A 22,058-nucleotide genomic window follows, 5' to 3' on the forward strand; every position below is an offset into this window, starting at 1 on the left:
TCACTTTTCCTGTTTGAAAAATTCTCTCAACATTCAGATTTACCCATTGCACCCACCAAGTCAAAAATAATCCAATTTCACCGGAAGCGAAACCATGTTAATGCAAAACTAACTCTAAGTAAAACAACTATTCCAGAAGATAATCATATTAATTACCTAGGTCTCATGCTTGACCAAAAACTTAATTTCCACCTCCACATTTCAAACACAATAAAAAAATGCTATAGAAAAACAAATATACTGAAAAGACTTCTTTCCACACCGTGGGGCTGTAAGGAGAAAACCTTACTCCAGTTTTATAAGTCACATCTAAGACCCAATCTTGGCTATGTGCTCATCACCTATGGTGCATGAGCAAAGACGTAGATGCAAAAAATTGAAACGCCACAAAACGATGAAATATGTCTCATGTTTGGTCTTAGGAAAACCACAAGCACCTATTTTCTGCTTAGGGAGAGTGGATTAACAACAATAAGGGAGAGACGTAGGTTTCTCTTGACGAAACATCTTACAAAAATTGAATCAAATAGCTCACACACATTACATAATTGGTTAAGAAATCCAGCCATGTATAGAGGCATTGCAGATGAGTATGCCAATATTAAAAAGAAGTTCCCCATACCAGCAAAGTCTATTACACCCACTTTACCCCGAGCCCCTCTCCCTGGTAGTTGGCAGGTTCCATAATAAATATTGAAGTATCAAAGTGGAATAAAGATTTAAACCCCACTTCTTTTGTCAAGAAAAAATGTGGTAAACTTAAAACAATTACAAATAAAAACCTCTTCGAAATATGTGTTGATTGGTCAAAAATGAATGAGAAGGTTGCAAGTGGTGTTTTCCTTCCTCACCTGAACATTACACTGGGTGACAGAATATATAATAATTTATCTATAATGTCTTCTGAGTTTAATGCAATTATCATGGCATTAGATCACCTTAAGCAAAACCAATCTTTGATTGCAAATTCAAATAATATTATCATATATTCCGACTCTCTATCAAGCCTTGAGTTGCTGGCCTCAGCTCCTCAATATAAGTTGGACATTGAAACTTATCATTGTCTCAGTATTATTGATAATCTTGCTTCAAGTGGCATAAAAACTTATTTTCAGTACATTCCTAGCCACTCTGGCATAAGTGGTAATCATCAGGTTGATGAAATAGCAAAAAATGCTATAAATATTGACCAGCCAAGTGGGAGACCAATCCCAATTAGAGATATGTACGGATGGAGGCTATCAGACATTAATTTTAATAAGATTAATCCTATTCTTTCCCCCTTTCCCAATAAGTATCTTTCTAAAATTTATCATAGAATTCGTTCTGGAACAAATGGACTAAATTTCCTTGCATTCTCATATAAGCTTTTTAATTCAAGTGGTTCAATTCCCCTGTCCCCTCTTTGCAGGCATTGTAATATGAATAATGAAACAATTGACCATTGCCTATTTGAATGTAATATGCTGGCGTCTGTACAACATACTTTGCTTTGCAAACTGCTAAAATGCTTCAAACACCACAAAATCTAACTATCAGCCAATAGCCTAGCCAACTATACCTGCAAACATAGCACAGAAATCGATATCTATCATCTTATATTTGAACTCCTTGAATCAAAAGATCTACTGAAAGATATCTGAGAATATCTAATAAATATGAGACAACCAAGACAGTAGCTCTGTAGCCCACAGAGTGAAGCAATAAGAAGAGGGCTAAATAGTACCAACTGAATAGCCCGCCTGCTGTGAATTAGAAGAAGAAGAAGAGTAGACAACAGCCGCAACTTTATAAGAAATTTAAAATAAATTTTTTTGTGAAATATTATCGTTTCTCCTCCCAATAGTATAGTGCAGACGGTTTGATATCATTCTATATCCCTTCTTGTTTTAGTTTTGTTTTTGTTTAAAGCTTTTTCCAATAGGCAATGATTAGAAGTCCTCCCAAAAAAAAGTCCCCCCAGATCCCACCTCAAATACCAGTGAAAGTGATACCCATCTTGGCTGGTGAAGCACACTATCTCAAAGTTCAAATGATAGCTCCAATTCTGAGAATAGGACAATGATAAGTGTAGGGAATAATGTCACCATAAATGATGATAATGGGTCTCAAGAGGTCCTTTCTAGAAGCTCTAAAAAAAGGTAAAAAATATCCCTAACCAAATGCATTTCCCCTCTCCATGCCCAAGATCCTCCCTCCAAAAACTTAGGAATTTACCTTAACATTACTCCTACTACCTCCTTTGAAATAAAAAAAGATTACTGCAATAAGAGTTGCAATTTTCAAATTGATAAAATCAATGTTCTCTCTTAATATTAACTGTGATGGATCTCTGTTAATAGCTGTCCAAGATCAGAAATCAGCAGACAGAATAATTAACCTAAAATCCCTTCTGAATATCCCAATTAATGCATCTAAATGGAACCCAAAACAATCACCAACAAAAATAGTAGTTTATAATATTCCCCCAGAGATATCCATTCAGGAGTAAAAAGAAGGGCTCTCAGATAGGGCTGGCAACTCAATCCCAGTTGAAGATGTTACCCAACTCGGCAAACCTAACTTTAATGGCCTAAAAACTAGTAGATCCTTCTTATTCACACTGGAGGAAAAAATTAGTATCCCAGAAAAGTTATTCCTATTTGGGCAAATCAAACCACACATGGAATACAAACCTAAGCCTATCCATTGTCAGAAGTGTCTCAAACTGGGACACACAACAAACAAATGCAATGAAATTCTCCTAGAGTGTAGTAATTGTAAAGCATACCATCTTAAAGAGTTGACAACTTGCAACAACACTCAGCCTACATGTATCAATTGCAAAGGCCCACATGAATCTAGAAATAAATCACTATGCCCTGCATATAAGAAAAGAGCTCTAACACTCCAAATAGTAACAGAGAAAGCCATCCTATACCCCTTTGCAGCAATGGAAGCAAATGTTGCCCAACAATACCACATAAAGCCCGTAATGAAACCAACAAAAACCCCCAAGTCAATTGCCCCCAATGCATCCAGTACCCCATATAAAACACCATCTTCTGAACCCCCTAGCTCACATCCCTATCAGAAGGAATCACCAAGTCAACAAGCCTCCTTGTCCGGTGAGATGAGGTCAGCCTGGCCCCCCTCCCAAGAAGAAACAAACCAGAAACACTACCAGGAATTATTTCCTTAACTGACAAACAGGATGCACAACCAAACATGCAATCCCCAAATATATGCTTATTCATTCTAAACAGTAATGCAGTTCAGGCCATGAACATACATCATGGATTTCTTTAATTATATAAATAATTCTAATATGTTAAAAAATATCATTATTTGTGGAGATTTCAATGCCCACAGCCTTTTGTGGGGGAATAAACCAGCAAATAAAACTGGTAAATTGTTTGAGTATATGACTTCAAATAATAATGAATTAGCTGTTGCTACCCCTCCAAACCTGAATACTTATTTCAACCCTATTAGTGGCAGATTCTCCACAACTGACCTACAAATTGTGTCATTAAATATTTTGAATAAAATTTATATAAATAAAATTGATAGTCTATGTACTGACCACTTTGCTATAGTGTGCTCCCTAAATGAACCTGCTGAAACTCTACCACATACCTCTAAATATATCAACACTAAAGCAAATTGGTCTATGTTCTAAAATAAGCTAAATGATGAAATCACAAGTTTCACCCAAAATTCATACATTACAAAAACAACAGTTGACACACATGATGAAGTATTGACATCTTTACTAATAAATACAGCTAATCATGATATCCCCAGGACAACACCTAAGAAAACCTACCCTAAACACATTCCTAAAGCATGGTGGACAAATGAGTGCCAAAATGAATGGAGAATAAAAAAGGTAGTTAGGACAGAATTCATAAAAAAAAACATCACCTACTACATATTTAAAAAAATTACAAGCAGAGTGTAATCTAAAAAGGACTATAATAGATGCTATATATAATTACTGGAATAACTTTGCAAATAATCTGTCCAGAGAAACACATGAGCCAGTCATACATAAAGTCATAAGCCACATCTTTGGGAAAAAGATTTCCCCCAACCCACTCCAGTATGAGCTTATACATAATAATACCCATTATGACAAGGATAATGAAAAAGCTAAGCTATTTGCAACTCTTTTTGTTAATAAGATAACAACAAATATTTGAAGCAAAATGTCTTCAATTCCTATGAACCCAAGTTACCAGCTACACCCAGGATCCACGGATGTAATTAGTCCATTTTCACTACAGGATATGAATAATGCAATACATCATATTAGGACCAAAACCAGCTGCAGCCATGACAATATACACCCTACATGGATAAAGAATCTCACAACATCACACAAACAAAAACTGCTAAATTGTTTTATTTCCACTTGGGCAGAATTTATTGTTAATGATCAGTGTTGGTTTATCTCCCTCTCATTACTTCTAAAGAAAAATTAATAAGCATGTAACCCAGAGTCCTAAAGTTCCGAAATGATTACACCTCTGACGGGGAAAATAATGGGGGAAATGATCCATCACAAACCTTTCTTTTCTGTTGAAAAAACAATATGATCCCTCACCCTCAAACTGGATTCAGGAAACACCACTCCTCAACAGATGCTTTCATTTTGCTAACAAATGCAATAAATGAATCATTCTCAGAAAATAATGTCCTAGTTGCAGCTTTCCTAGATTTTGAAGGGGCATATGACAATGTGAACCACCAAATCCTTTTAAACAAACTTGCAAACCTTGGACTACCCCCCAAGCTAGTATCTTTTATTAAATCCTTCATACAGGTGCGAAGTTTCATTGTTTGTGTTGGTTCAGCCTCTTCACCCCAAAAGACAACAACCAAAGGCCTACCTCAGGGAGCAGTCCTCAGTTGCCTCCTGTTTGCCCTATATCTCTGGGACATGAACCTACCCCACACGAACCTACAATATGCTGACGATCTGGTGCTATAGTCATCTGGCAACACCTTTGAGATAGCACAGTCAAATCTGCAAAAGTCACTTTTCCAATTTGAAAAATTCTCTCAACATTCAGATTTACCCATTGCACCTACCAAGTCAAAAATAATCCAATTTCACCGGAAGCGAAACAATGTTAGTTCAAAACAAACTCTAAATAAAAAAACTATTCCAGAAGATAATCATATTAATTACCTAGGTCTCATGCTTGACCAAAAACTTAATTTCCACCTCCACATTTCAAACACAATAAAAAAATGCTATAGAAAAACAAATATACTAAAAAGACTTCTTCCAACACCAGGGGGCTGTCAAGACAAAAAATTATTCCAGTTTTATAAATCACAAATAAGACCCCATATTGACTATGGGCTCATCGTATATGTTGCATGTGCAAAGACGCAGATGAAAAAAATTGAAACAACACAAAATGATAAAATACGTCTCATATTTGGTCTTAGGAAATCCACAAGCAGCAAGTTTCTGCTTATGGAGAGTGGATTAACAACAATAAGGGAGAGACGTAGTTTTCTCTTGACAAAATATCTTACAAAAATTGTATTAAAGAGCTCACACACCCTACATAATTGGCTAAGAAATCCAGCCATGTATAGAGACATTGCAGATGAGTATGCCAACATTCAGAAGAAGTTCCTTGTACCAGCAAAGTCTATTGCACCCACTTTCCCCCAATCCCCTCCATGGAATTGGTCAAGTCCCATAATAAATACTGATTTCTCAAATTGGACTAAAGATTTAACCTCCATCGCTTTTGTCCATAAAAAATTTGCTGAACTTAATACAATTAGCCTACCTATAAAAATCACTTCCAAATATTTGTTGATGGGTCAAAAATGAATGAGAAGGTAGCAAGTGGTGCTTTCCTTCCTCACCTGAAAATTGCAATGGGCGAAAGATTATATAATAATTTATCTATAGTGTCTGCTGAGTTAAATGCCATAATCATGGTATTAGAACACATTAAGGAAAACCAACCTTTGGTTGCAAATTCAAATAATATTATTGTATATTCCGAATCTTTATCCAGCCTTGAGTTGCTGGCCTCAGCTCCTCAGTATAAGCTGGATATTGACGATTATCATTGTCTCAGTATTATAGATAATCTTGTTTCTAGTGGCATATAAACTTATTTTCAGTATATTCCTAACCACTTTGGCATAAGTGGTAATCATTAGGTTGATGAAATAGCAAAAAATGCTATAAATATTGACCAGCCAAGTGGGAGACCAATCCCGATTAGAGATATTTACCGATGGAGGCTATCAGATATTAATTTTAATAAGATTAATCCTTTCCTTTCCCCCTTTTCCAATAAGTATCTTTTTAAAATTTATCATAGAATTCGTTCTGGAACAAATGGACTAAATTTTCTTGCATTCTCGTATAAGTTTTCTAATTCAAGTGGTTCAATTCCCCTGTCCCCTCTTTGCAGGCATTGTAATATGAATAATGAAACAATTGACTATTACCTATTTGAATGTAATATACTGACGTGTGCACAACATACCTTGCTTTGCAAACGGTTAAAATGCTTGAAATACCACAAAATCTCACTATCAGCCAAGAGCCTAGCCAACTATACCTGCACACAGAGCATAGAAATCGACATCTATCAACTCATAATTGAACTCCTAGAGTCGAAAGATCTACTGAAAGATATCTGAAAATACCTAATAATCATGAGGCAATCAAGCCAGTAGCTCTGTAGCCCACAGAGTGAAGCAAAAGGAAAAGGGCTAAATAGTATCACTGAAAAGCCCGCCTGCTGTTAAATAGAAGAAGAAGGAGTAGTTTTAACCAGAAGATCGTAATATAAACCAAAGAAGAAGTGTAAAATTTTCCTCTATTATGAATTTTCATACTGCTTAACCCACTTATTGACATCAGGAAAAAAGAAGAAGAGGACTGAATTGTTTCAAATAAAACATCTTAATAAACCAAAGAAGAAGAAGAAGTGCGAAAGCTTCCTCTCTTATCAATTTTCATACTTCTTAACCCATTTATAGACTTCAGGAATAAAAGAGGACTAAGTAGCTTCAACCAAAAATATCGCAATACAAACCAAAGAAGAAGAAGAAGATTTGTGTAGCCACATATGCTAAATCAGCTCCTCAGTATAGGTTGGATATTGACACTTATCATTGTCTTAGCATTATTGATAATTCAGCTACAAAAGGCATAAGAACTTACCTTCAGTATGTTCCAAGCCACTCAGGTATGAGTGGTAACCATCAGGCAAATGAAATAGAAAAAATGCTATAAATATTGACCAGCCAAGTGGGAGACCAATCCCTATTAGAGATATCTACTATTGGAGACTATCAGATGTTCCGTTTAATAAGAACAATCCAATTCTATCTCCCTTTCCCAACAAGGATTTTTTTTAAATTTATCATAGAATTTGTTCTGGCTCAAACGGGCTAAATTTCCTGGCATTCTCTTATCAGTTCCCTAATTCAAGTGGCTCAGTTCCCTCTTCCCCTCTTTTTAGGTATTGCAATATTAATAATGAAACAATTGACCATTGCCTATTTGAATGTAATATGCTGACGTCTGCACAGTATACCCTTGCATTGTAAACTGTTACAGTGCTTTAAACACCACAATATCTCACTATCAGCCAAGACTCTGGCTGACTATACCTGCCCACAGAGCATAGAAGTCAATATCTATCTTCTTATATTTCAACTCCTAGAGTCAAAAGATTTACTGAAAGATATCTGAGGATATCTAGTAAATAAGAGGCAACCAAGTCAGTAGCTCTGTTCAGCTCACAGAGTGAAGCAAAAGGAAAAGGGCTGAATAGTCTCGACTGGAAATCCCGCCTGCTGAAATAGAAGAAGAAGAAGAAGAATGAAGAAGAAATCATTCAGCAATTTGTCTGTAAACCGCGACTAAAGAAAAATGTTGTAATTGTAAAATCTTTGCTTGCTAGAATTTTGATGGTATTTCTATCTTGTTTTTCTTCCTTTCTTTTGTTCGGTAGATTCGGAGGCTTAAATTTTAAAGGCTTTTTTTCGTTCAACAGACCTGTATAGCCAGGTGTGCACTCTGTCTTACGTAGTACAAGCACATAAATAGTTATTATTGGCTAGTCCATTCTAGGCAAAAGATTTAAAACACCTAGAATATTGAAACTATATATATTGATGTCCTGGTTGTAACAGTACACTGCAGGGCCGGCGGAAGAACCTTTGTAATCAAGAAGTGTCGTTAATCTGATACATACACATCTGTACTGATGGATTTTATTGGCTTATACAAAGAGTCCTCCTCCTTATACATCTGCTTTCTCTATCTAAAATTGAATAATAGTTTTACTTGTCTTCGCAGGAAAAGCCTCAGCATGCCTGTGCTAGTGGGCATTTGAGTTAAAATGAACTGACTTACAAATGCTCAGGCTATATAGGAAAACTCTGTTCTAGGTGGCATAATGTCGCTTGATTGTTTCATTTGTCAAAAGCTATAACTAGCTTTAACTTCTGAGGACATTTTTGGGTTGAAATATTTCGAAACTGAATTTAGTTATTCATATGAATTTAATATTCGAATAGGAATTTAATGTGTTCTGTTGCCGTGCATTTATTGGGCTCCTTGATATTCTTTTTGTTAAGTTTATTTTAACTTTTTTTTCTTAATAAAGCTCCTTAACCTCTGTACAAATCAGACTTTTGATAATGTTCCTGGGGGTTATACACCAAAGCTAATGTAACAAAACAATTTTGAGGGAGTGGGTGTCTTTGAGTATAGATTTGTTTTTAGGGTAGGTAGGTGAAAAATAACTCAATTTTTGAGAAAAAATAGGCATGGCATTTGAAGTCTGTTATATTGTTTCTCCTTTATCTTTGCCCTTGTAAATTTTAGGGGGATATTTTTTAAAAGAAATAAGTCTCAACTACAACTTGTTTTTCAACTCGCAGATTCCAAGTATGCAACGTGGTACTGGGGATGTCATTTGATATTTTTAAGAAGCCCCTCTGTCGCCCCTTGAAGGGCGGGTATGCCCCTAAAATCTGAAGAAATAGGTAGAGTGTTTGACTACACACACTTTCTTTTCGAATAATATAATTGTTGAATTCACATAACAATTTCAAAGATTTGAATGGGCTCATTCGATTGGAAATTGAAAGGGCTAGAGCCTTTTTTAATAGTCGAAAGTGATTGAATAGAAGGAGTTGTCGTAGAAACTTCAAAAAGGACTCATTCGATTGAAAATTGAAAGGGCTAGGGCCCTTTTTATTAGTCGAAAGTGATTGAAGAACAACTAACCCCCTCTCACGCCCATCATTTCAACAAACACATCCAATCAAAATTTTGAGATATCCATTTTGTTCAAGGGAGTTGAAAGTTCTGGATATTCGGTCTTTGAGGATGACCCCCCCAACCCTCAGGGACAGGGTTTTACGTTTTGCCCTGGGGGCAGATAAGGTTTTACAGAAATTTTTGTCATAGAAACTTCAAAAGAGCTCATTTGATAGGAAATTGAAAGGGCTAGTGCTGTTTTTAATAGTCGAAAGTGAATGTAGGACAACTAACGCCCCTCTCATGCCCACCATTTTCTCTAACACAATCAATCAAAGCCTTGATACGGGCAATACAATTACTATTGTTGAAACTTTCGTACTCTAGGATACTAAGGATGACAAAACCCCCCAAAAGCGTCGTGGCACTAATTGTAAATCGTGGCCTTGTGGTAAATAAGGTTTTTATAGATAGCACTGTCTCTAAAACTGCCATAGGTACTCATTCAATTGCATATTGAGAGGAGTAGTGCCCTTTTTAATAGTCAAAAGCGATTGGACAGTAAATAACCCCCCTCTCATGCTCACCATTTCCCCAGACACATCCATTTTCAGATAGCCATTTTGTTCAATGTAGTTTGCAGTTCTGAAAATTAGGTCTTTGAGGATGACACTCCCCTCAGAGCTAAGGTTGTAAGTTATGCCCTGGCAGCACATAAGGTTTCTATTGAAAACTTTGTCATAGAAACTTGAAAAAGGGATCAGTTGATTGGAAATTCGAAGGGCCAGTGTTCTTTTAAATAGTCGAAAGTGATTGGAGGGCAACTAACCCCCCTCTCACGCCCACCATTTCCTCAAACACATCCAATCAAAATTTTGAGATAACCATTTTTTTCAACGTAGTTGAAAGTTCTGGAAATTAGGTCTTTGAAGAATACAACCCCCCCCCCCAGCCCTCAGGGTAAGGGTTGTAAGTTAGACAATGGGGGCATATACGGTTTTTATAGAAAGAGTTGTTGTAGAAACTTCAAAAAGGGCTGATTCGATTGGAAATTGATAGGGCTAGTACCCTTTTCAATAGTCGAAAATGGTTGAAGGGCAACTAATCCCCCTCTCACACCCACCATTTCCCCAAACACATTAAATCAAAGTTTTGAGATGGCCATTTTGTTTAACGTAGTTTCATGTTCTGGAAATTAGGTCTTTGAGAATGACAACCCCTCCCCCCCCCCACAACCTTCAGCGCAAGGGTTGTAAGTTATGCCTTGGGGGCATATAAGGTTTTTATTATTGGGAATTGAGAGGGCTAGTGTCCTTATTAATAGTCAAAAGCGATCGGAAGGCGAATGCCCCCCCCCCCCATACCCATCATTTCCCCAAACACTTCCGATCAACATTTTATTTAGCAATTTTGTTGAACATAGTTGAAGGGTCCAAAAATTATGTTTTTCATTATGACAACCCCCAACAGCCCTCAGGGCTAAGGTTGTAAATTATGCCCTGGGGGTATTTAATGTCATATAGAAAGTGTGGTCATAAAAAATTAAAAAGGGCTCTTTCGATTGGAAATTGAGAGGGCTATTGCCCTTTTTAATAGTCGAAAGTAATCAGATCCTCCCCCCCAAGCGCCCATCACTTCCCCAAACATTTCCGATCCAATTTTGATATGGCCATTTTGTTCAATGTAGTTGAAAGGTCTGGAAATTATGTCTTTGAGGATGATAACCCTCCCCCCATAGCCCCCAGGACAAGGGTCGTAAGTTATGTCCTTGGGGCATTTAACATTATTTTTAGAAAGTTTGGTCGTAAAAGCTTCAAAAAGGGCTCATTTGATCGGAAATTGAGAGGACTATTGCCTTTTTTATTAGTCGAAAGTGATCAGAGGACAAAATGTCTCCCTCCACTCCTATCATTTCCTCAAACACTTCCAATCAAAATTTCAATATAGCCATTTTGTTAAGCCTATCAGAAAGGTCTGGAAATTGTGTCTTTGAGGATAAGATATCCCCCCAGCCCTCAGGGCAAGGGTTATAAGTTGTGCCCTGGGGACATTTAGATTTTTTTTTACAGAAAGTGTGGTCATATAAACTTCAAAGGGGGCTCATTGGATTGGTAATCAGACGTTCTAGTGCCCTTATTAGAGTCAAAGTGATCAGAGGGCAGCTACCCTCTCCCCCCAACACACACGTCCTATTGTCCCAAAATGAGTCTAATAGAAATTTTGAGATAGTCATTCTGTTCAAAATAGTCGAAATATCATATAAAAAGGCTTTTGGGGTTGAAAAAACCCCAGAGACTATGGACAAGGGTTGTAAGTTATACCCAGGGGGCATTAAAGGTTTTTATGGAAGGGATGGTTGTTTAACTTCAGGAGAGGCTCAGTCTTTCTCCCTGAAAAGACTATGTCAATATAAAACGAACAGAAATTAATCAACAAAACTTTGCACAAAATAAGTTATTCAAAAAAAATTAAAGAACTCCATTAAATCAAAAATAAAAAAAAAAAAAATCAAATAATCTACCAAGCATACAACTACCATAAATTATTATTAATAAATAGATGAAACCTAAAACAAACAGAAATTAAAATAAGTCAAAATCAAAACGAGCAGAAATTAATCTGAGTAGGATTCTAAACCCTATGCTTTCTGAAAGTCAGAATAAAATTTGTACTTTAAAAAAATCCTTTAAATGTTTTCACTTTTATAACGTTAAGAAATAAAAAATTAATTAATATTTTAAGGAATTAATATCAGTATTATTTATATTAAACTGACAATGCACATTTTTTTCAGTAAATTCATTTGAATTTTTTTTCAACTGGGATAGCCCCGGTCAAAGTATTTAAAGTATTTGTTCTTCAGATTTCAGCAGCCTGAAGAATCTAATGCTTTCAAATTTAAATTTAATTGGTTTACGACTCATAAACCTAATATGAACCTAATATACCTAATAAACCTAATACCGAATATACCTAATAAACCTAATATACCTAATATACCTAATAAACCTAATATACCTAATAAACCTGATATACCTAATAAATAATATGAACCTAATAAACCTAATATAAACCCAAATACCTAATATAACCTAATATAAACCCTACTTCTCTGAAATGATGAGGAGCAAGTGTCTGGACAATAAACAAAAATTTGTAAGCTTTGGTAAGAATAGATTGCAGAGTTACATTATTAAAGGAGTAGTCCTATCTTCTATCAATTTTTTTTCTGTCAAGTTTTTTTCTCTTTTATTAGAACTGGACATTAACAGTTTGTATAGCAGATCATATGCACAACTTCCAGACCGTGAAATGTTGCATGTAACTGCTAAATACAATGGGAAAAAAGTAGACGAAGACGACGCTAAAGCTTACCATAATCGGCCAGATGTTCAAGGAAGCCTAGGTAAAGCTGCCATCATAAATGTAATCGGTTTCTTCTTTACCTCCCGTACTTTTGGTGCAAGAGTTAGATTGACAGACAATCAGCTGAATATATATGACCAGGACGATAGCCCAGGAAGATGGCAAGATAGACGGAAGAAGAAAGAAGAGAAAGACAACAAGGCAGATCCGTTCCTGGTTATTCTTGATAAGCTGGAGGAGAAATTCAAACAAAGTCTAAAGCAAGGTAAATATAGACTGCGTTTTCAGAACCAGTTATCTAGTTATCCAGCTTATCTAGGTACACATTCTCACTGCTCTAACTATGGAGATTAATCTGGAGCGTATGCTCAAAGTCTCTTTATACTAAAAAAATGTTAAAATGGCAGTTGATAAGACACGTTAGCCAGATCTATTTGATTTTAATAATTGTTTATTAAGGTTTTAAAATTTGTGGCTTTACTGTATGCGGCTGTTAAAGGCAATTGAGCTAAATGACAGGAGTTCACACTCAATATACTCGGACGTGTTTCTGAAGATAAGTCCGGCCTCAAGTGAGTTTTTTTTAGTGACAAGACATTAATGTTTCAAGGAAGTTGAATTGAGAAAATATTAGAATCTGGGGATTGGAATACTGGAATTAGTCTCTAATCCCCCTTGATTTCCGGGAATATTTTTGGACTACGCCTGTGATATTGGTGCTAAGAGGCGTTATCGCCTCTCCTATTACAGGCAATCTTTTTCAATTTAACATAAAAAACTACATTCACATGCATACAGGCACAAAGGTAGAGAGGTGGGGGGGATATCATGAGCGAGGCTAAAAAATTTCTCAGGGGGGGGGGGTGCTACCAAGAACGTCGCTTTATGTGGAAACTTACACAACCCTATATCAGGGGCGTAATTTTTTATGGGGCAGGGGGGCAACTGCCTCCTCCAGACCCAAGTTTGCCCCCCCCCAGCTGAAATTTAGTGTCTGCAAAAAATCTTGTCAAAACTGAGATAAGCCAAGCCTGCATAACTCAAGTATCCAGAGAAACAGGTCGGTTTTCTTTTGTATATCTTTGCCTTTATGGTAATATATTACTCATTTTTCAGTTTTCACTGTCATTGTCATTTGATTTGGGAAAATTGGGTCCAACTTTGCCACCCCCCAGGATTTGGTGAAATTACGCCACTGCCCTATATACTTTAAAAAGTTGTACAAACTGGGAAATTCAATCTCTAAAGGAAAAAAACCTCCGTATGCAGTTATAGTTTTTGGTTATAGCCGGTGCCAAATTCAAAAAGAAAAAAACGTGGGAGAAAAATGGGCAAAAATTATATTATAAGCATATTCTTCTCTTATTCTTCTGTTCAACTGGCGCCAAGAAGAGGTCTCGTCTCTAAGGCTGGGAGAACTTTCTGTAGCCCCTGTCTTGGAAAATATTTACCTTGGTTTACCAATTGGAAAGGATCTAAAAACTACTCGCTCCCTTCTTATTGATCATCTGTGTAAACGCCTGGCTTTTGCTTACAGTAGAGTAGTCACATCTAAAATCCGTTTCAACCGTTTAATTTTGGCTCAACTTTATGACGCAGTATCCCTTCCCCATTTCCTGTATTTAAGCCCGTTTCGGATAATTTTTCCCGAGCCAGAGAAAAGGAAGCTCAGATCCATATTTTTTAAGTATATAAAATCGTTGCTTTGGTTCCTACCATAGACAAAACATGTTCACCTTGCTAATACTTTAAAAATTGTGGACCCGACAGAAGCTATAGCTGAAAAAACTAAACAGTAGAACAATAAAATCTCTTACCACCCTTGGTACCGTTTGCTAAGGCAGTAAATCGCTGTCCATTTAATTTTATTTGCACATATCTTGTCATATTTAGTCTTTTTACCATCTCTTGTCATATTTAGACTAGTTGATTGAGTCCGTTGATTTTGAATTGAAGTTATCAAGTATTTTGGTGTAGGATAGGTTAGTTGAATTGAAGTTATCAATCATATTGCTTATGTTTCTTTAGTACTTGGGAGTTTAAAAAGTAAAATTTCTTACGTACCTGCAGTGCAGTGCATAATAGAGTTTTTATTTCTCGTCTTTGTAATTTGTTCGATTGTGTGTAATGTGTTGTAATTTGTTTTTTGTGTGTGTTTTTTCTTTTTTAGTGATACTCCGTCTTTTGTACCTTTTTTTGACGGGTAATAAATAAATAAATATGACATCAAACGGCTTAAGAAGGCGTAGCTATCATGTGAAGGTGTAGTTGTCTTTTAAGAATCAACTTATTGCTATTGAGTTTATAAGGACAAAAAGTGTTGTCAAATTTAACTAATTAGTTCTGCCTATTTGCTTTCATGGTTGAACGTGGCAACAATGACGAAAATGTGGTACTGACCTAAAGACTTCATAGTTTTAAAACAGCCGAAAGAAAAATCTTAGGAAATAGCTGTTTTGAGGTACGAATTGACTTGAGGTGGGTTCAGAAGGCAAAATTGTTTTTATTCTGATGTCCATGGTACTTCAATTTTCCTCGAAAATGGGAGAATCTCAGCGTCCCTCTGTGTGATTCTGTTGGTTATCATGAGCGTCGCTGCTAAAATACAATGTATTCTGTTGTTGTTTTGATGTGTGCTTATTCGGATAAACAATTCTCGAATGGAGCCGAATAAGTAATCCTTGGGCTATTGTTGGCCAAATCCTTGGCCAATTAGTAATGGTCTCCAGGACTTTGATTATGCTGATGATTTAAGCATCTTAGATGAAAGTGTGAGCAAGATGAATGAATTTTTAGAGGTTTTGTGAGTTCAGGGTGCTAGAATAGGTTTGAAAATTAATGCTAAGAAGACTAAGTAAATATGAAAAAGTGACGCTGGGTAACGAAAAGATTGATCAGGTGGACAACTTCACTCACCTTGGTAGTGTTAGTAGTAAAGACGATGGGAGTAGTGAAGATGTTAAGAGTAGAATAGCCAAGGCTCAGGGTATTTTTTTCACAGTTAAAAAAAGTTTGGAAGAATAAGGAAGATAAGTCTGCAAACCAAGATTAGAATATTAGAAGCTACAGTGATGACAGTGGTTAAATATGGCTCTGAAGCATGGGCGCTCCGAAAAGCGGGTGAAGATTTACTAGATCTTTTCCAGAGAAATTGTCTACGGATAGTTCTGGGTACCCGGCTGACTGACTGTATTTCAAACAGTAGGCTGTACGAAAAATGTGGTTGAATCCCGCTTTCTAGACTATAATGGAAGACACGTTGAGATGGCTAGGGCACGTTGTACAGATGAAGGACGACGGATTGCCGAAGATTGTCCTTTTCGGCCAACCGTCTAGGGCTAAACGGAAAGCAGATCGTCCTTGTCTAGGGTGGGAGGGTCTCCACCCTGTAAAAATCCCTATTATTTGATGTATTTGTGACCCATAAGAAGAACATATAATTATAACGCACCGTGAGGTAAAACAAAAATAAAAGAATGTACAAAAAAACAAAACAAATGCTGCAAACAAAAACCTCCAATAACATTAACCCACCCACTTGTTTTGTCTATAAAGCATCAATGGTTCGAATTTATTAGTAGTTTTATTGGAAAGAATTTGTTTGCTTTCATTGATGGTATATCGACCAATTTCTGCTAAGTTGGCGGGCAAAATTCTATTTACGCCGCGAAAGTTCTCAAAAATTGGCTTAGCTGAAGCTGCAAATATAAAAGAACGTTTCTGCCAAGTGAATTTAGGAAATTGTAGTTACTAAATTGGGATTTGCTTAGCCCAATTGGTAGAAATGGGCTCAATATGGCTACGTATAAGGCTAAATGAACCGGAGAAGACAAGTCTTAACCCACCTTAAGAGAAAGCCTCAGTCCTCGCTAAAAATATGGACATGAACGAAACTTATGAGAAAAAATTGTAAATCCCTGTCATGCGATTACTAACGCTATTAGAGGTTTGATTACAATTAGTGAGTCTTGGGAATTGACGGTTCAACAAATTCCCAAGTAACATCTGAATTTCAGATGCCAGGTGAGGCGGAAAAGCACCCGGTCTTGCTGCAAGCACAAGAAGAACAAGAGAACAATAGGCTGTTTGGCGAAAAGCATGGACTTAGACTTAGGCTGGTCTTCCCGCACTGGCTGGTGCATAAGGTGACAACGGTGCCCTTCCAAAACGACCTTTCCGGGCATGAAAAAGGAAAACACGTGGCGTATGCTCTTTTCTGTGACCGAAGAAAAATAAATTTCTTCTTCTCCCAAAAACAATATTTTAAGTCTCTTTATTCCCCCCCCCCCCCTCCCGAAGAAAACTTTTCCTGAAAGTCTTAACTCAGTCCTTCTGTCAAGAGACAATAAATTACATACGTACCGAAGCATTTATAAAAGTAATCACCTTTAAGGAAACTTACTGACTTTATACAATCTCTACAATAAGAAATACTGGCTTACCTTTTGGCTACAAAAAGTCTGAACTTCCGGTGCCAGGTGAGGCAGGAAATGCCTTGTTCTGCAGCAAGTACAAGAAGAAGAAGAGAGCAAGAAGTTTTTGACGACAGACATGTAAGTCTTTATCCCCCTCTCATGAAGAAACACTTTTCCTGAAAGTCGTCACTCAATCCCCCAGCCGAGGGACAAAACAGGGTATACATGCCAAAGCATTTTATAAAATTTATCACCTTTTAAGGAAACTTGCTGACTGTATAAAATCTCTACAATAAAAAATACTCGCTTACCTTTTGGCTACAAAACGTCTGAACTTCAGGTGCCAGGTGAGGCAGAAAATGCCTTGTTCTGCAGCAAGTACAAGAAGAAGAAGAGAGCAAGAGGTTTTTGGCGACAGGCATGTAAGTCTTTATCCCCCTCTCATGAAGAAAAACTTTTCCTAAAAGTCGTCACTCAATCCCCCAGCCGAGGGACAAAACAGGGTATACGTGCCAAAGCATTTATAAAATTTATCACCTTTTAAAGAAACTTACTGACTGTATAAAATCTCTACAATAAGAAATACTCGCTTACCTTTTGGCTACAAAACGTCTGAACTTCCGGTGCCCGGTGAGGTGGAAAATGCCAGGTCCTGTAGCAAGCACAGCCACAAAATTGCAATTTAGGTGCGATAAAAGTTCTATATTTGATCAGTATTTCTATTTGTAACTACTGTATTGAAAAGTAACAGCATCGTCGTGCCCTCAGCCTAAGAATGTATCTCTGAAATGGGCTATTGCCCATTTCAGAGCTATTGCCTATATAAACTCTTTCCTGAAATGGGCTATTGCGCTCCTTACACTCCTCCACTGGGACCATTTAGAAACTAAATAAAAGCTAGGGAACATAAGAGATGAGTGAACAAAAATGCTTTAACGTTTCTAGTTCAAAGTCTGTTTGATAAAGAACCAGATAAAGAACCAGTTCTCACTACTTTTTTGAAGATATGTCTGAAAATTCCCTGTTCGACACGCATTGGAGAAGTTCTCACTACTTTTTTGAAGATATGTCTGAAAATTCCCTGTTCGACACGCATTGCCAGCCCAGTCTTGATGCAACCTATTGCCCAAAATACTTGATAAATTCAATTCATCAAGTTAATCCAAATTGTTGTGTTAATCCAAATCACTTGGATTAACACAACAATTTTGCTTTTTTCTTTCTTTTTCAACCCTTAAAAAAGTTTTTCGGTGAATTATCTGCCGAACCTTATTTTTGCTCTCGTACAAAAAGGATTAAAAATATCCGATCCGATAATTGATTTTTTGTAGTACATATCCTAATTATTTTTGTTTTTATAATATTCATTATTTTATATTTTGAAATTCCATATGAAAAAAAATATTGACTCTGTTTAATTAATAATTTAATAGATGAAAAGATATTTTTTGCTTTGAAAGTAAGAATTGCTTTATCTTACTGTGAAATAAAGCTGTATTTTGTACACTTCTCTCAACATATCTTATGACTATATTTTTAGTAATCAAATTAAAATTTGACTAATTTTTTTATCCCAGACATTTACAGACCCTGACCATCTGCGGGAAAGAAGCCTTACATTAATTTTCTTGCTTATGGAGACATTCTCGAGCCGAGGGTTCTAAATTCAAAAAAAAAAAAACTTCTAAAAAATTTATTTCCAAAAATTTGGTGTTTAATTTCTCTTTTTTACCTTTCATTGTACTCTCTTGTTTATTTTTGTCTCTAGTTTCCTTCTTTTTCATTTCTTTGTTTATATTGGTGTTTAATCCTCGAGAGTAGTTTTGTTTATATTCAGTGTTTTTTCAGCTTCTCAAGCTCTACTCTATACTGGGAGAATATTTGATTTTCTGTGTATTTTAATTCTTTTTCACTTTTCTCGCAATTTCTATTATTTATTTTAGTCTCTAGTTTCCTTCGTTTTCATTTTTCTTTATTAATAATGGTGTTCAATCGTCCAGAATGATCCTATTTATTGTCAGTTTTGTTTTTTCCCCTTCCTCTCAAGCTCTACTCTCTGCTGGAAAATATTTAATTTTCTGTGTATTTTGATTCTTTTTCCCTTTTCTCGCATTTTATCTTGTTTATTTTTGCCTCTAGTTTCCTTTGTTTCCGTTTTCTTTGTCTATGATGGTGTTTAATCATTCAGAATGATTTTATTTATTGTCAGTGTCGTTTTTTCCTCAACCACTCAAGCTCTGCTCTCTGCTGGAAAATAAATGTACGCGCTTATCGGGCATATAATACAAAGATCTTCTAAAAATAGGTAACAGAATCATTTACGCTTTAATCTTGCTATTTTTCGAGCCCTCTAAAACGTTTTCCGGGGCTGGCTTTTTTTTTTTTTTTTTTAAGAAGAAAAAACAAGAAATATACTGTTTTTGAACGTTTGTGCCAATTTGAAACTACACATTATATATAGAGCCGTCCTAGCCAAAGGATTGGCACGCTAGACTTGAAATCCCTTGTCCGTGAGGACAGGGGTTCGAGTCCTTGTGTCGCTGGTTTTTTCGCACCGGTAGAGATCTGGGGAAGGTAAACAGGAAAGGTGTGTGAAAGCACAGGATGGTTGGCCCCCAACTCCTCATTGCACTTCCTGGTGGGCAATGATACGGAGGTCAGCCCGCTGGTAGGAATTGTAGTTTTTTTTTTTTTTTTTTTTTTTTACATTATATATCGAGATCAGGACTACGTATGGAACGCCAGCTTTTATTCAACCCTTCGTTAGAAGACACTAACTTGAAATAATTTATTTCCAGAAACAGCTGTGGAAGAGATTATGATGACAGAAATAAGAGGGGATGCAACAACAGCTGCTAGTGATATTCTAGTATCCAGTCAAACGATAGATATTGATAGATATAAAGATTTCCCTGATCCAGAAGATGAGTTACTTATTGAACATATTCAAATACAACCGCAAGATCAGGATATGCTGGGAAATTTTGCCCCTCTAAAGGGTAAAGGAAGCCGTGCACATGTTACCCTTGGATGTGCCCAAGATATACCCCCTGTTGTAACTGGTTTTGACCTTGCTGAACTTGTGAGTTGCGAGCAGAATGCTTTGGAAAATAATTGTAATTGGGTTACCTATGAACTTTCTAATGGATGGTTGCGGTTTTTTGGCGAGGATGGTTTCATGTTCTACCCAAAAGAACAGTATTTTATTTCCTCCGTTTTTACTGCCAAGAACTGAAGTCCATGTATATTTGTATAAAAATTGTGGCTCTAACCAGTATTGTTTTATTATAAAAAATGAATAATTTGTTTTTATTTTATACTATTCGACGCTGAAAAATCAGACAGGCGTAATCTTTTATTCTGCCGCTTTAAGAGTGTACACGTGCGAAAGATAGGCTGTTTTTTTTTAACAGAAAAGATAGGCTTTCTTGATAAATATTTTAAGTTTTTGAAAACAGCGACATTCAGAGAAAGAAATTCGTTTGGACTAACCATCATTCAGCAAATTAAGTGAGAATGGGTGACTGATTACTCTATAGTCAGTATTTCGACTTACTATGCATAGTAAGTATTTCGACAAATGCAGTAATGAAACGTTTCAGTTTTATTGAATCAAACTTCAATAGTATAGAAAAAACTTAAAATGAGCGATCATCTAGAAAGAATTCCTTAAGTAAAATGCGCCCGTATTGAATAAATATGGCCGTTTTTAACTTGAAAAATGCTATGTCTGTTCATCCCTTAAGAGCGTCCTCAAAATCCTTATCGTTTTATCACCCTTGGTTCATCTGGTCCCTTAAAAAAAAGAAAATACCACAAGTATCGTGACGCTTATTCTCTAGCCTTGAGGTCACACAGGTACGCATTCGCACTCAAATCGACTTTTCTGTGGTTTGTGTCACATTCCTTTTTCGTCATGACAGTTCATCGTTTGCGTTAAGATATTTTAACGGAACCATTGAAAAACGCATCCGTTTTATTCTCACAAAATTCTGTATATGGTCATTGGACAAAAGAAGTGTTGAATGAATGACTTGTATTTATGACAAACATTATTTTGCTTATAAAAAGTCGGGATGAAAAGTGTTTTTGAAGATGTGTTTTTGAAGTGTTTGAAGTGTTTTTGAAGATCCTTGGAACTGGTTTGTTCTTCCTCATGTTCATTATTGAAATTGGCAACCTTCTGAGATGTTGTCTTTCTTTTTATAAAAAGCCCGGGATTGGACCCTTAGTATGATCAACTGAATTAGATAGAATCCAATGAGTGTCACGCCACGAACTGTTTTTGATAGACTTATCGGTTTCCTCTGATTCAAAATATGTACAAATCCTCCAATCCTAACCGGGGAGTTTTACTCGATTTCAATTCCCCACCAAGAAATGTGGAAATTGCATAACAATGCGGACTTGTTTGTATACTGGAGAAAGTGCTTTTCGTTGACGGACTCTAAATTTTTTATAGTTAGACCCCTTCCTAACTATCCCGAACCAAATCTTGGGTAGGGGCCTGCAAAAAGGAACAATGATGGGAGGAAAGTTGGGGAGCTGCTCAGACCGATTCGCGAACATGAGTGATCTCTTACAGGGTTATAGGCTCATCAGACAAAAGAAGTTTCAAGAGAAATGCTTTTATTTGTGAGAATCTGTCCTACTTTCTAACGCCAAAACATTATCCCGATTACCTTTCTAATCCATCCGATGTTTTTGGTAAAGACAACAGTGTTTCACATTCTTTTGCTATTGAGCATACCTGAAAATTAGTTTAAGTATTTAAGCGAGATTTTCTTTTTTTTGTATTCCTAAATTCGCGGCCCCGATTATGATTATATATTAAATTTGCCGCTAGTTTTCTAGCGAGGTTATAGACGACTGTTGAACCTTCTTTTGAAAGAGTCGAAAGAGAAGTGTTTAGGGATAAAGTTCTAAGGAGGATCGTTCCAAATTGAAGTGGGAGGTCGAATTAAGCTGTTCTTCAAATACTTTATTCTTGGCGTGTGAACCTTAAGATAATTGGACCAAGCTGTGTGCCGTTG

At 36.4% G+C, this 22,058-nt stretch overlaps 1 protein-coding gene across 2 annotated transcripts in view; it reads left to right on the forward strand.

Moving 5' to 3' along the window:
- LOC148946658 (uncharacterized) overlaps positions 1-20,376 on the forward strand; it is a 37,107-nt gene extending 16,731 nt beyond the window's left edge. Inside the window, exons 3-4 of one of the 2 annotated variants that reach the window (XM_089097076.1) lie at positions 12,501-12,875; positions 19,824-20,375. In XM_089097076.1, the coding sequence (XP_088953202.1) occupies positions 12,501-12,875; positions 19,824-20,260 (812 nt within the window). In that variant the 3' untranslated portion in view covers positions 20,261-20,375. Of the gene's footprint in view, positions 1-12,500; positions 12,876-19,823 lie in introns of both variants that reach the window. The other variant, XM_089097077.1, reaches the window with a different exon arrangement.
- The last annotated feature ends 1,682 nt before the right edge of the window (positions 20,377-22,058 follow it).

This window comes from Artemia sp. Qi Xiang Cuo, chromosome 11 (genome assembly GCF_049724085.1).
Source record: "Artemia sp. Qi Xiang Cuo chromosome 11, ASM4972408v1, whole genome shotgun sequence".
Lineage (NCBI taxonomy): Eukaryota > Metazoa > Arthropoda > Branchiopoda > Anostraca > Artemiidae > Artemia > Artemia sp. Qi Xiang Cuo.